This window comes from Falco punctatus (genome assembly GCF_963210335.1).
Source record: "Falco punctatus genome assembly, chromosome: Z".
Lineage (NCBI taxonomy): Eukaryota > Metazoa > Chordata > Aves > Falconiformes > Falconidae > Falco > Falco punctatus.
In genome coordinates, this window is record NC_137586.1 from 42,688,103 (window position 1) to 42,703,625 (window position 15,523).

Below are 15,523 nucleotides of genomic sequence, written 5' to 3' on the forward strand. Positions count from 1 at the left end.
GAGGTTCACATATGCCACACTTGTACTGAAATGCCTCTTTGAAACCAAGCAACAAGGAAGCTAAGTCACAAGTGCAGAACACAAACTGTGAACAATTTGTATTTCAATTTGCTGCCTGTTGAAACCATCATATCAACCAAAAGCAAACTAGTAAGTTGGTAGGGCCTCCTAACAAAGCCAATTTGCAAAGGTAATTATTACCCAAAACAGTAATAGCTAGTATTCAGAAAAATACACTACACCCTCCTCCACCCCCCCACCCCACTCCCCCCAATCAACAAAACCACAAATAGCTATCAACAAAATCCTCCATTTCAAACAAACCTGCAGGTTTTATTTAGAGCAGTTCAGAAAGGATCTCTTGCTCAAACTCTGAGAAAGGTCCCAGAACACTTGTGAATCCCAAACAGCTACTCCTGGCTCCTTATTCCCTGTCGAGGTGTATTACTTGACAATAGCTCAAATTATTGAGTCACTGCTCTTCCCACAGCATGAATAATGGCCTCCCTGGTGCATAAATTCATGTACTAAATCAGCCATAGGAAACCATTGCCTTGCTCTTCACAGCTCTTTTACTCCTCATACTAGCACAGTTATGTGCAAATAAAAATTAACTATTTCTTTGACACAGATTTGCTTACATAGTGGCTGGAATCCTTATCATCCACCTTTCTCTTTTTGATGTCATTGGTATATTCAGGGCCATTCCTGCGTTTATCTGTGCTTCGCAGACTGTCCGGGACCAACAGAGAATTACTCTGTAAAGAGAAAAAACAAGGTCAATCAAAAACCCCTTTCAAGATGCCTGCATACATGCTTAAAAACTCAAATTGGATGGGATAGATGCTTTAGAAATGTGATACCTACATAGTCTTTTATTCCATTTAATTCAATTCAAAGTCCTCCAGGCAAACATGTACAGCTTCATGCATTCTAAGAAGCTTGGCTTTTCATTGTTCAACTTATCAAAAGTTCAGTTCACTTGTCAGTCACCATCTATTTAACCAATTAATTCAGCTGAACGTATTGTTTAGGAAAAGCAGGCTTGCTGTTTATTCATGAGCAGGTAACAATGATTTATTTATTTATGTATTTTTAATATACAGATCCCATTTATAATATGGAATATAATCTGATTGATAGCTCACTTCTAGACCTTCATAAATAGATGCTTTGATAAATCTACGCCTGCAGGTATGGATAGATATATGGCAACTGGCCTTTAACTCTTAAAAAACAAATATTTACCAAATAAAGTTATGCAGTAATCATTTGTTATCTGGAGTAAACTCCAATTGGAAGCCTTTAACAAATGTATTGCAAACAAAGATCAAATATTTTTACTTCCAGCATAACATTCCCTACTAGTGTGAAATTAAGGCTAAAGTGTTGTTTAATCAGACTTGATCTGAAAAACTGAGGCCAAGACACACACAAAAGACAAAAGCAAAGACTAATCTTTTCCTCAAACTACACGGACTGCTTTCATACATTCTAAGTTATGCTAAGTACAAACTGTTGACCCAAAGAGAAAGGCATTTTAGACATTTTTCAGTCACATGACAATTTGACATGGCTGTGATTCCCATCTCCATCTCAGTTCCAGCTAAAGCATTAAAACGTGTTACAATGAGTTCTTTTAAGTGCAGGATTAGCATATGCAAGAGGGCAATTTGTTCAGTGATGTGTTAATGCTGTGAACAATACTGAATGAGTTGAGAAAAAAATCTCCTTTCACAAAGACCTGGTAAGTCTAGTTCCTAAAAGCCAAGTACATGCTTACATAAATATGTTCACATAAATATATAAGTAAATAAGTATTTACACACGTGCATCTGTGTCTGACAAGAGAAAAGCCCAATACCAACATATATGATATGTCTAAGTCCTCCAAGGAAATACCTACATCTACCCAAGAGCCAGGGACATTCACTCTTAATATATCATAAACGTAAATTAATGGCCACTGAACTGTGCACTGAATGGCTTCCCCTTTAAAACCTACGGACACCACGGTGGTTTTCCTCAGACATTAATGTTTAGTCCCAAGGAGAATGAAAACAAAACAGGGTACACAAGGCAATCTGAACCCTCGTTTTCCTACTTCAGAAGCTGCACTTTAAAGCGAACTCTTAAGCTTTTTTATTCGTGACTATTCAAGCTAAACAAATGCCAAGGGGCTTACATAAAGAATATAGGAAGGTCTAATGAAATTCAGTATAAAGAAGCTCAAAATAATGTTTTTACCGTAATGTTTTGCAGCTAAAAGGTGGGTTTGTTGGATCACTGAACTAATTGCCTTGACAAATGCAGACTGAATTTAACCCCTCATCTCCTCCCAGATGCACAAAAACTCAGGGATTCGCTAGTTTTAAAAATATTAAAACCCATCTTCAGCATTTTAATATCAAAGCCATCATGTCTGAAGCAGCAGAAACACGTTAATAAGCAAGCTGTCAATTCAAATTTGACCACTGATTTGAGTACCGCAAATGTCTTTTCTTAAGGAAGAAAGTATTTTAGTTAAGAGATACTTCCCTTAAAAATAATTTTTAAAATCTATTTTACCCCTGAAGAGCTTAGAATAAAACAATGAAGTAAAATGTAGTAAAGTGAATAAAGTCAGTTTCTCATTTTAAACTGCCAAAATTAAGCGTGAATAACATTCAAGTGGCAAAGGGGCAGCAGCTGGGAAAATTTAGCAACCCTGCTATCTGAAGTTACTACACAGAAGTGTAGGAAACAGCTTGCAAATTTTGGCATCACATATGTGTAACAACAGTGGTTGACTTTTTTTTTCTGGTTTAACATAAAGTCTACCTAGACAATGCTGACAATATTCTGTGCAGTTTGTCTTGCAGGATTTCAAACTCCTAGATACACCTAGCTCCCACTGTGATCCTAAATGCCAAACAGATTATTAGATTCGATTTTTCCTCAAAACACTGATAGCTTACTTAGCACATAAACATAATTCTAACAATAATCTACAGTCCTCACAAGCCTATTCTGAAAAATGTCTTCCCTATGGTCATATTTACACTGCCTTTCTCTAACTTAAACACATTCATTTAAAGCACTGTTCGCTGCAATAAGAGCATACACGCCAGAAGGTGTTGTAGAGCAGTTTAAATAAGAATGTGCTGTTACTCTGGCAAAATTTACCAGTAAACTCAGTAATTAGAAAGTTATTGTTTTCTTTCCCTTAGGAAAGGGAAGTTCTTACAACTGTGACTAAAATCTGTGACTAAAAAAGTGCAACTTTTGATGAAAAAATAGCTTGCTACTATAACCTACTACCGTAATTCAAACCACCAATTCTGTAACATTTCATTCAACACCACAAAAATATGCATCTTTTTAAGTAGTGCATATGGTTGATCCAGAACACTGAAGTAACAAAGGCAATAGATGAAAAAACAAACAAGAACTGGGGAAGAGATGATCACATACACCTGGGGTTATTGACATCTCTTACCCACATAATGTTAAAGTTCAGGGAACAGTGTAGACAGCCTCCTAAAAGCCACCTTTCCTCATTTCAGCTCTGGTACAGTTTATATTTGCCACGTGTTCACTATCAAGCATAGAGCCAGCTAGGAGCCAGCAGTAACAACTTCACAATGAAGAATTCTTATCTTCTCTTTGAAAAAATAAAATAAATAAATAAATAAATAAATCTGTTTAGTTCTTCTACCAGGCCTACTGACATCTGACTTATTTTCAAAAGTAGGACAAGCATTTTTATGTAACTTTTTTTAAAAATAATGTTATAGAAATTTTCAATTGGGATTTACCTTCAATAATAATAAGTTTGTACAAAAAGGCAAAAAGATACATAGACGCATAGCTGATTTCCTAAAGATTAACTGCATGACACCAGTTTTTGTTTTGTCTTAACTTCAACAGACTAGACACTAACTGAGGATAATCCTCGCTTTCGTACTAGGAGTTCAATTTATTAGGGTTTACCAATGCAACATCTGTAAATCATAAATCTTAGATCAGAACAAATAGTCAATATAAAATTTGTGTGTTTTCTTTTTATTCTGATAATTAAAAAAATATTCACATCAATTTCTTCAAATAACTCCTGAAAGAAGCAAAAAAGCCCAGTGTAGCATCACTTCCTGTCAGTGACCAGACTGCAAAAGGGCTGTATAACAGGCAACTTGGTATTCTAAAGCAATTTTGCTGCCAGCAAAAGTTAAACTCTGAAACCCCCAGCAGCAAATGTGAAATGAAAACCTAGTCACAATTCACAAAGAGAAGGCAGGTTCCATATTAGGAATATAATGCACATCATTCAAATACACTTCTTCGACTGCTATGGCATTCCCCATAGCAACTACTTCCAGACCACAAGTACGTGTGCCAGAGGTACAAGCTGAAAGCCCGCAGTACCTCATTCAGCCCCAGGTATAATAAAGCAAAGACAACTCACTAGCACACACAGAACTGACAACTAACTCTATGCTGACCATCACAATTAAATAACAGTATATACAACACAGCTGTGATCATGGTTCAACTACACCTGGTCCCAATAAAGATCTTCTCTAAGCACTGGGCTCCTTATCCCTCCTACTTGCCTCTGCCTCCAAGACACACACACTCGCTCTGTGCTTGGCCATTCACTGACTGTGCAGCTGCATGCACCTGCCATCACAGCCTGCCATTAGTTGACAGCTTGCACTTGTCCATATCACCAAGTAGGGGCACTGTGTCTGTTTAACAGTCACTACACCCATGCTGCTGCACCACACACAAACACTACCGACAGGACAGCCATACATAGATGGGCACAAATGCAATCCCTTGTTGAGTAAGCAAAACAGGATCAAGTCTAACACCTAAACCAAAACACCAGTTGCTCAGCAGTCCCACTGCTCATTATCAGGACCTACTGACAGGAATACAGTGCATGTTGGAAGAGGGACTAGCACTTAATCATCCTCCAGCAAGGCACAAAAAGATTAAATTCAAAGTTATTCAGCTCAAGAATCATTAACTTCCATTTGGTGAATACGGTTCTTGCAAACACACATGTCAACAACCCAAAAGTTGACTTATAAAGTCAGTAGGTTTTGTTTTAAATTACCCATGATTGAAAGCTACTGACTTCGCCCACTTTTTGCCCAGCATTTCAAGTTATATTTAGACTAGTAGGTTCATATTAGGAACAAGTCTAGAAGCTTAAACAGATTTGATCTCCACATGAAATCAATAATCAGGACACATTAACAGAGATTAAGGCTTCTGTTGATTTCAGTATTTTCTAGATAATGTTTGTCAGAATCAGGGTATCCATAGAAATTTATACCACACTACCCCAGTCCTCCTGCCCTTCGTTGTCAGCCTCGTGCTGCTTTGTATAGACTACAAACTGAACTGCAACACAGCATCCCACAGCTCTTCTGTGTGAGCAACTCCCACTGAAGCTAATTTGCTGTTTGCATCCATAAAGACTGTAAAATCTTATTTTAAATTTTTTAAATTGACAGCGCTAATAAAAATAAAAGACATAACTGATTAAAGAAATTCAATTTTTTCTATTACAAGCTATACAATGGAAAACAACGCCTTCGTCACAAAGGTCAAGAAGCATACATGTGCCACACTGAAGAGTACCCTACTTTCTCGTCTAACTCCTTTTATGACCTCCCCCCACACCCAATCAGGAAAACTAAAACACAAACCAGAACCAGCCTGCATATAATATCAACTGAAAAGTAGCATTCAGTTGTGCATGCCCCCTTCCTCCAGGACTGGGAGGGGAAGAATAGGACAGAGAATATTTTTCTGCTGTAAGAAAAGAGCATTTGCTTTACAAAGTAATTGCAACATTTATGCTTAACAATGAAGGCAAAAAAAATTCTTGGGAAATTTATGAGTACTTCCTAAGTCTTAGAAAACAAGTTCAATGTTGTCATGAGGACAAAAATCAACCTTAATGTAAATTCCAAGCTCATAATAAAGTCAGTGTTTACTGTATACTGATTATTACTGATACAATAGAGTGCTTCAGAACATTTGCATTTCTGTGCTGTCTGAACAAGATACTATAACAGTGGGAAGACAAGCGATAAATGAACAGCTAAGATGAGTTTGAAAAATGTTGCCAGTAAGTTCCCTTGAGGAAAAAATGTGGACATCAAAGTTCTTTTGGATTGATGTCTCCCAAAACTTTATTAAGCCCCAGTTGCAAAACTTGCTTACTTTGCCTGGCTTCATTACCTGCAGCCAGACTATGCCACAATAGTAGGGAAGCCTGCATTCCCACAGTAACGTGACCCAGTTTTGGATGGTTAAAGCTACATCGGCCAAAACCCACCTGCCATTATCCATGTAGTCCTGTAATTTAATTTTGACCAAATTTTAGCAGTTCATATATGAAGTATACCATTATTACTAACCTGAATGTTACGCATTTCACAAATGTGCATTTCAAATAATTCCTTTCATTTTACTTCCTGAAACCTTCATATAAAAAAGAAAAGTGTAGCCCTTGACATTTAGATACAGCAAAAGTAGGTAAAATGGACACTGACCACAATCAAGAATAATAACATCACTAAATCTTTATATTCTTTTATAAATGCCTCTAACTCTTACTGCATTATGCAGTATTTCTAAACATACAATACATAAAAGCTTGTAACTGCTTGTCTAAGGAGACTTTAAAAAAATAAAACTAGAGCTCATTTAAAAATGAATATGCCTAAATGATATGTCACAATAAGCTTTCACTCAAAGCTATGTCAAAAAAAAAATATTAATTTAAAACCAAATAGGCAAGCACTAAATGTAATCTTTCAAACCTGAACACTTAAAGCTGTCAGCTTCTGCTGATGACACTGGAAGGTCACACTAGATATACTTGATGGAAATCATACTACAGGACTGCACACTAATACCAAATATCATGGTTAATTTGGGTAACTAATAGCGTGGGGTTTGGTGACTTGCATGATGAAAGTAAGCCTTTGTCAGATTTTCTGACAGCACCATTACATTTAAAACATCATTCTGAAAATCAAACTGATCTTATCTTGGTCATCCAGATGTTATAAAGGCATTTACAAAATAAGAGCTTACTGCTCATAACAATGAAACACATGTAATAATTGCATAAACCTGCTGGTATGCCTTGTATACTTGTAACAAAAGTTGTATTATCCTTAAAAATATATTTTAAATTAAAAAGAAATTAATCAAAATACAAGATAATTAGAAAAGCTCAGAGCAAATCATTCCCAGCCAATCATTTTAGCCACATTTGAACGTGACCATTACTTGAATTATGGTTCTTTCAATGAAAATATCATTTACTGTTAAGCCAAGATTCTAATTCAACACTGTATACAAACAATTTTATGTTCAAGGTAAAGTTCACCTGTGTTCAGCTATCAAAGTTTAATTTAACTATGAAGTCTTATTCTCCACTAGGACCAAAAAGAAACTATGGCCACAGTGTAGAAACCCGAACTCAGTATCTCCATACAGTGGAGTTCTTTTATTACATGAAGCCTCATATAGTTTAAAGATTACTTAGTGGTAAACCCAACATAAAAAAGAACCTACTACAGGTACCAATTAAGCGATCATGAGTTACACTTATGGCAACAGAACTAACTGCAACACTAAACCTGACATATAGTAAACTATGCAAGTAATATGCAAATCTCCCACAACACAAAAGCCAGGTTTAATTTTTGACAGTTCTCCTTCCATAGGCAAGTACTATTCTCAGATACAAGATGAATTCTGAGTCCATATTTCATAGCACTGTGAAGCATCTGATTTTAAACTCAAAAACCTTTTAGCAAACAACATGATGGACAGGGCAGGGGAGGATGGGAAGAGAGCAAGGATATGAAACATAACCACCACAGCAAAACACAAAGCTATCACTTCTACATGTGCACACACACACCATCTTAAAATTATTTCCACAGTTACCCTGTCATTAATAACATTAGGCAAGCTGAAATGAATGCTTTCTTAGTAATCTAAAAACAAAAAGATTGCTGCAAAAGATATGCAGATAGTTTCCAGTAAGTGATTGTCAAGCCCTAGTATAAAAACAAAAAGCAGCAATAAAAATCAGAAGTTTAGTACCATAAAGATGTCTGTCAAATAACTTTTCCTTGTTCTTGTCTTTTCTAATTGAGACTAAGAAACAAAACAGAGCCCAAATTCACCTATGACATCAACAAGCAGAACTAGCTTTGTTACTTAAAATCATGGGGAAGTTGCACATGGCAATTTCCAACAGACTAATATAGCAATATTGCTTAATACGCAACGGTATAACAGCTGTTACAAAGGAGCTGTTTAGCTGTTTTTCAGATAAAATTGTCTTAGACCAATTCTATTACAGCTTATGTCTAAAGGGAGAAAAAGTATTGCTATGGAAGTCATACCCAAAGCACAAATTAAGCAGTAAAGACATTAGTAAAGCTTAAACAGATTCAGTTAAAGAAACTCCTAGGGCCAAACACCATTATGACATATGAATTTTAAATTTCTCACCTGTTCTGCAACTCTAATTCCTGAAAATCCTACAGGAAAAATCTTAGCTCCAGTAACGTTATACTTTTAAGTCGCAATCAACATCCTGTTTGATTTGCAGCTTTCCCCTTGCCCCACCCCATCCTTCAGTAAGCAAACCAAAGTTCAAGCTCCCCCAAAATCATTCTGCTCAGAAACAACCCTGATTCATACAGCTCTCCAAACAAATGACTTTGTGTTCTGCATAAACCAAGAGATATCTTAACAGAAAACACACTTGCATAGTATCATGAATCTGACTAAAAAGACAGACAAAACAGATAAACAGTGCAGCGTCTGATTATTACATTATATAGAAGTGGAAATATTAGCAGGAATGTTGGTACTTACTGTGCCTGGCTCTCTGTCTGCTCCCGTAGTAACCAAGAAATGCACAGACATGCCCGTTCAGACACAGAGGCAAGAACAGAAATAAAAAAGGGGGGAAAAATTAGAACACAAGCCGCAAACAGTTTTAAAATGGCTTTTATTTATGTAAGTCATTGCACATTCCTAATACAGTGATTTCCTGAAAATTACAGTACTTTGTAAACGTGATTTACAGTTTAACCATACACAAAGCCTAGTTTTATTTCATGACAGAATAAATTATTTTTTTTTCAAAAATTAGTCAAGTGCAATTTTGCCCAATATTTGTGCCTAGAATTTAAGCCTATGAAACTAAAGTAACAGATGCAATTATCTAAATATTTTGTTTGAACACATTCACTTCAACATTTAACTTCTCGTTCCCCCTACCTTCCCACCCATCCATTTAACAACATTACTTTCTTTGAAAAAATTACCCATTATGCAGTTTAACAGTTTTTCACAATATGGTGCAGGCCACTGGTGTTACAACTAAGCATTTACCAGGATGTCAAAATGCCCTGCAAACTGTAGAGCAGGTGACACCTAGTGATCCCCTTTTATAATACTGAAAACTTCCAAGCTGAGTTTTGCATTAGTGGTATATAAGCAGACATTTTTAAGTTTGCCAGCAGTTTTTTCTTATTCTATATAACTTGAATTCTTTAAAGATGCACATAGTTTGAAGCAATGCGCAAATTTGACAATGTCCTAATCAGGCCTGCCATGCCTCTCACCTCTGTGGTGTTCTGCATCATGATGCTTCTTGTCATCTTTTATTGCCAAGTGAGACTGCCCACCCAAAGCGCTAGAAAGGGCAAGAAGGCCAGCACTGCTTCCAAGTGGGGGGATTCCTGGGGGCTGAAGTCCTGATGGATGTGGTGTTAGAGGCACTGGAGGTCCATGGCCATGGGAGAGATGTTGAGCCTGCAACTGCTGCTGCTGTTCCCAGCGGTATCATCATCCCCAAAAGAATAACGCATAGCACATAGTTTGGGAAGGAGAAGGGAGAAGTTTGGTTAATTACTGAGAATCAACAGTGGATTTTTTCATTTGTTTATCTGTTTTAAATCTAGCTTCTCCCCTTTGTCCCACCACACTATACATCTTGCATTATATCATGCTGTCTGTGGGCAGCTCTGCTCACATCCCATAACCAAAAAAGGCTACCTGGATGCTTGTTCTGCAGCCCAAGGAATGGGTTCAACTACTGCAGGTTGTTTTGAGCAGCTACTGCCTGCCACAGCATCACAGGTGACAAACGAACAGCAGCACCAGAAGGCCCGAATACCTTTCCCTTTCTATAGAAAGGAGTATCACTGCTCTGTGAAAAAAACAAGTTTCACTGGCAAGATGGATTTAAACTCACATCGCTCTTCCCAATTTGGAGACAGTAAGTAGGTTTCTGTTCCGAGTATTAAAAAACTAAAAGACACTGCTCAATTTCGTACTTGGTGTCTTAAATTTATATTCCATTCTAGCCAGTCTTTTTTTAGGGGGGAAAAAATATTCATGAACTAACATTGTGTTTAGAAACCAACTTTGAACTTAAAATTCAGGTATTCCAGATCGCATTAATATGGTCATGGAATTCCCGACAAGAGACATGGTATTAATGAATTAAAATACCTCCATCTGTTTCAAAAGCAGCCTGCAAAATCAGTATCATAGTGAGTGGACATGCAACCCTGTAACCAATCTGGCAAAATAATTTCAGAAACAGAGTCCTTACAATGGAATGACTTCCCCGTAGTTTAAATACTAAATGTTAAAGCTGTCATGGTTTCATTAATATTTTCCAAGTTTAGCTAACCATTTAATTTGTCCAAAAATGCTCAGCACAGATTTATTTGGAAAACTAAGCTTCAAAACCATCTTTAGATTAGTCATAGCTCCTCTTTAGTCTGCTACAGGTAAACAGATTTTCTGCTTCTTTCCTGCTTTCTCGTGCCTGAGCATATGAACGGAAGACAGAACAAACCTCTCCACTTTGGCCATGCTCCAACATCCCTCCGCTGAAGGTAGATACCATGAAAAAAACTAGAGTACCACCCAACTCATGGGATCAAAAAGACAGATAAGCAAATGTCTGAACAGGATGAGCTCAGGTAGACATGACAGTCTGACCTTGTGAATGCTAGCGGTCCTCTAAGAGCAGGCAAAATTGTTACAGTACTGCTTGCTGACAGGTACTGAAATATTATCTAGACTAAAGCTCAGTATTTCACAAGTTACTCCAAAATAATCCAATGCAAATAATCCAAAAATATTTTATCTGCTTCCATAGATCCCAAGACTCTTCAAGACCAACTGTCAGCAATACCTGCATAATATCTACTGGTATATGACCGACTGAATTTATTACTATTTAAATAACTACTGTGCCCCTACACTTTTATATCTCATAACCCCGTATTATGTAGACAAGGGACTGACACTAAAGAACTCTGGTCTAGACCTGCTAATCTTTCACTTTTGTGTTGCCCTAAGTGTAACACAGACATTATTTACTTATTTTTGATATACAAGACAAATCTTAAAATGTATCACAATATCTTTAGTCAATTCTATAAGCCATGACTTTATAAAATCTTTCTTATACCATGTATCAGGAATTTCTTTCCATGTGCTACATACAAAACCTCACTAGTCTTCACCATAATATGTACATCTGATCACTATCCTTACCAACTTTTCAGTACGTTTAAAAAGCAAAGTGAGAAAGGTGGTTCTTATTCTATTTTTATGTGTTTACAACAACCCAAAAAGTAACATTTTGAAGGAAGTATTAAGAAATATTTTTATTTGAAGTAGTTATGCAGTAGACTACCCTCTACAAAATCAAGCCGCTACTGCTAGTGAAACTTCATCTAACTGAAGAAATATCAGTGAAGAGCACTGTGAAGTCTGACAGGACTGTAGCGTTTTTGTGGGCTTGTTGGTCTTGGTTTTTGTTGTTGGTTTTTGGTTTGGTTTTTTTATCCAGCCTCTAAAACCAGACTTTAGTAGTTTCCAGAGTGTTTCCACAAATCAGGAGATAACCTGATGTTTTGGCAGGCTCTCTCAAAGTCTTAGTTTGGTATCTTAGTTGTTCCCTTACTCACTACTGACCACTTGGCCAACTCAGTTACCTGTACCTTAGCCATGAGACAACATCTATCAGCAGTACTGCACTGAATTCATGGCATTGGTCTTACTTGTCCCCAGCTGCACTATGACACTGGATTACCTAGTTATAGTGTGCAGTTAACTAAGAAAAAGTAATTTACCCCTTCCAAATTGGTTTCATGGAGAAAAACCTCCTCCCTTTTCCAAGTCAGCTCAAATCAGTTTATTTTGCAGTGTGAGCACAGGAAGGTCAAAACAGGGAAATGAAGTTAAATTGTTTCCATTCTTGTCCCTACCCCTTTAGGAAGCCATAAAGATTCCCTTTATTCTTGCCTCTCTTGCTTAGTTTAATTAGCAAACAAGTTAACCCACATAATTTCAGGAAGCATAGTTTAACATCTTTCAAAATTAAACTCTTAGGGACACATTACCTACCATTTCACTGGCTCTAGTTTGTAGCCTAGACACAGGGTATTTCAAAAGTCCCAGAAATGGAAAAACAGATTAATTCCCACTAACAGCTTCTGAAGCTGAAAGCAGGTAAAAGGGCTAAGTTTGTTTTTTCTGACAGGACTGCATACAAATGGTGAGGATCAATGCCCAGTGTAAGGTGTAGAACGGAATACCAGAGCTGTTTATACTTTAGCAGCTTTGCCAAATGGTTACTGAGAGCAGTAGAGGAAAACAGTCCCCAAAGATGCTTAAACATCCAACTACATTAAACAGTTTTAAGACTGAGAACCTGCTCATGGTCTTTTAAGCCACCTATTTTCATTAATTATTACCTAGGTGATATATACACACCAAAGGTATATTATGATGTAATGTCTATTACTTGAGACTCATTGCTGTTTTAAGACTGAAGTATACAGATTTATTGTTTACATATTACCTATTCATAATAGGTTTAAAGTTTTCCCTAACACAGATACAGATGATCCTTTCCAGAAGTTCATGCTTTTTTTATTAAAAAAACCCTGAATTATCAAAAAAATATTTTCTTTCTAGAAGGGGAAAAGGGAGTATGTACTGCACACAAAGGAAGAAACTGAAAACCAGGGAGATGGATAACAGGCAGTGCTCACCAGATGTATTTAGTAACTAGACATTTGCCATAGTAGATCCTGGAAACAATTGTGTTATGCATATAATCACTTTCCTGTCACTTCAAAGACACTAATGCCTGCTCTGTCACCTTTTAAGAGCTTAGCAGCAGTAAGATATAAAACAGAAGAAGTTGGCAGCAGTATCATGGTCTACCAGGCACGTTCATTAGCAGTTAATTAAAAACTAGACACCTGCCATAAGAAATGTGCTCAAAAAAGGATGAGTAACAGGTCTGTGTTACTACCAATTATTATCATTACTTGCAGAGCAAGGGCTGTGTCCACTTTCAGAGGAAAGTGAGAAAGTAGAGAAGAGTGCAACGATGTGTACCTAAGTGACTGCACTGAGATAATTAGCCATAGTAGAGATTTTAAAACAATCAGTAGTTCACCCACCATTTTCTTGCAAAAAACATAAGTACTTCATATTTGCAAAGGGAGAAAAGAAATGGCAAATTCAGCTTACTTTACAGTCTAGATGTAGACTTTATCACCTCAAATTCTTTTCCCGGTATCCCCTAACCAGACCACGAAGATCCAAAAATCAATATATGAAAAACACAGCACTTGCTTCTCTGAGCAAGCACTTCCTAACAATTTTAAAGGCAGTACAGTTTTTCACCTCCAACATCCTAGGCAAGTTCCAGCTATAAAGAGCTCTTTAATTAGGACTTACAATTTGGAATTCATTTTCAATCTCTGACAGAGACTTCCAGAAACAGAGTAAATCTTTGTGAAACAAGTGAGATGTCTCCTTTAGGCTCTCTGCTTATCAAGATAGAACAAGAGCTGCTACAATCCCATTTCCCACCTTAAAGAAGCTCTACTGGGGTCACTAACTACTATGGCTTACTTAGAAATCTAGTTTTGAATTCCTAGCATTAAAGAGTTGGAGCATTCTTCTGTTCTTAAATGGATGTGTGATGTACTATTCAGTACCTGCTGAAAAGCACTGAATTAAAATTCAGAGGTGATGTACCTAACAGTGGAAAAAAGGTTATACCTGGTCCTAAACTGTAACAGCTGTCTTCTCTTGTACCCTTCTAAATAAACATCAGAGAGTAGAAAATGTTTCAAAAACCTTATCAGGCTAGCACCAGTAATACTATCAACAGATTCCCTCAAGCTCCATAGAGATGTTATGAAAAAAATATCTGGCAAGCACAAAAGTAATTTAGAGACCTAAAATGTAAAGGGCACTATTTCACGTCAATTCCTGTAAAATTGAAGAACTGTGATTTTGATGAACTCAAGCAGGCAGAAAGATGTGACAGAAAAACATGCATTACTGTGTTCAATCTCATTGCCATATTCTCTCCCTTCCTAAATGGAAATCTTCAGTGTTTTTATTTGCTTGCTTAAGTAGCAGAAAGAACTAAGAGCCTGTATCAAATGCCTGTGGCAAATAAACATGAGGGCCACTGACTGAGCACAGCTAGCTGACCAAGCAACCTTCCCCCCACTGTTTAGAAATACTTTTTAAACCAACATTGCAAATTTAACCTTCCAAAAAATGTAAACAACTCACAATTATTCTCCTGTTAGATCCAGTCTTCTCCCTCATTCAAAACACAACCCAAACCCCTGCACACACTACTTACACCACCAACAGTCAAACCTAGCAGGAGAGAAGTCATTAGACAGTCTAAGCCATTAACTAATACTTGCATCTAAGTTTCTGCAGATGCTTTCAGAAAAGTGTTTTGGCTACAGGGGAGAACATACTGCAGGATGAAAACCAACTTCCCTTAAGAATATATCCACATTCTTCTACAACAGAGTGACTGCATCAGTGTACAAGGAAAGAACTACAGATACCATCTACAGAGACTTCTGTAAGGCATTTGTGCCTCACAACATCCTTGCCACTCAGGTGAAGAGATACAAGGTTGATGGATGGATTGTTAGATGCATGAGGAACTTGTTGGATGACCGCATCCAAAGAGTCAATGAGACTCATAATCCCAGCGGAAACCAGTAACTACTGATGTACCCAAGAGTTCATAATGGGGCAAACACTATTCAACACCTTCATCAATAACATAGCTAAGGGGATTGAGCACACCATTATCAAGGTTGGAGATGACACCATGCTGAGTGGTGCAGTTGATTCACCTAAGGGAAGGGATGTCATCCAGATGGAGTTTGACAGACTTGAGGAGTAGGCCCTTAAACATCTCATGAGGTTCTACAAGGCCAAGTGCAAGGTCCTGCACCTGGGTCAAGGCAATCCCCAGTATCAGTACAGGCTGGAGTATGAATGGGTTGAGAGTAGCACTGTGGAGAAGGACATGCACCAGCAATATGCACTTACAACCCAGAAAGCTAACTGCATCCTGGGCCACATCAAAAGAAGCAGAGTCAGCAGGCTGAGGGCAGCTGAGCTC

At 37.4% G+C, this 15,523-nt stretch overlaps 1 protein-coding gene across 6 annotated transcripts in view; it reads right to left on the reverse strand.

Moving 5' to 3' along the window:
- Nucleotides 1-15,523, reverse strand: part of LOC308056274 (transducin-like enhancer protein 1) — a 94,172-nt gene that overhangs the window by 39,724 nt on the left and 38,925 nt on the right. For 5 of the 6 annotated variants that reach the window (XM_080371370.1, XM_080371367.1, XM_080371369.1 and 2 more), the window contains exons 7-9: nt 9,660-9,864; nt 8,905-8,921; nt 642-758 (exon numbers count right to left, since the gene is read on the reverse strand). In XM_080371370.1, the coding sequence (XP_080227496.1) occupies nt 642-758; nt 8,905-8,921; nt 9,660-9,864 (339 nt within the window). The remainder of the gene's footprint in view (nt 1-641; nt 759-8,904; nt 8,922-9,659; nt 9,865-15,523) is intronic. The other variant, XM_080371368.1, reaches the window with a different exon arrangement.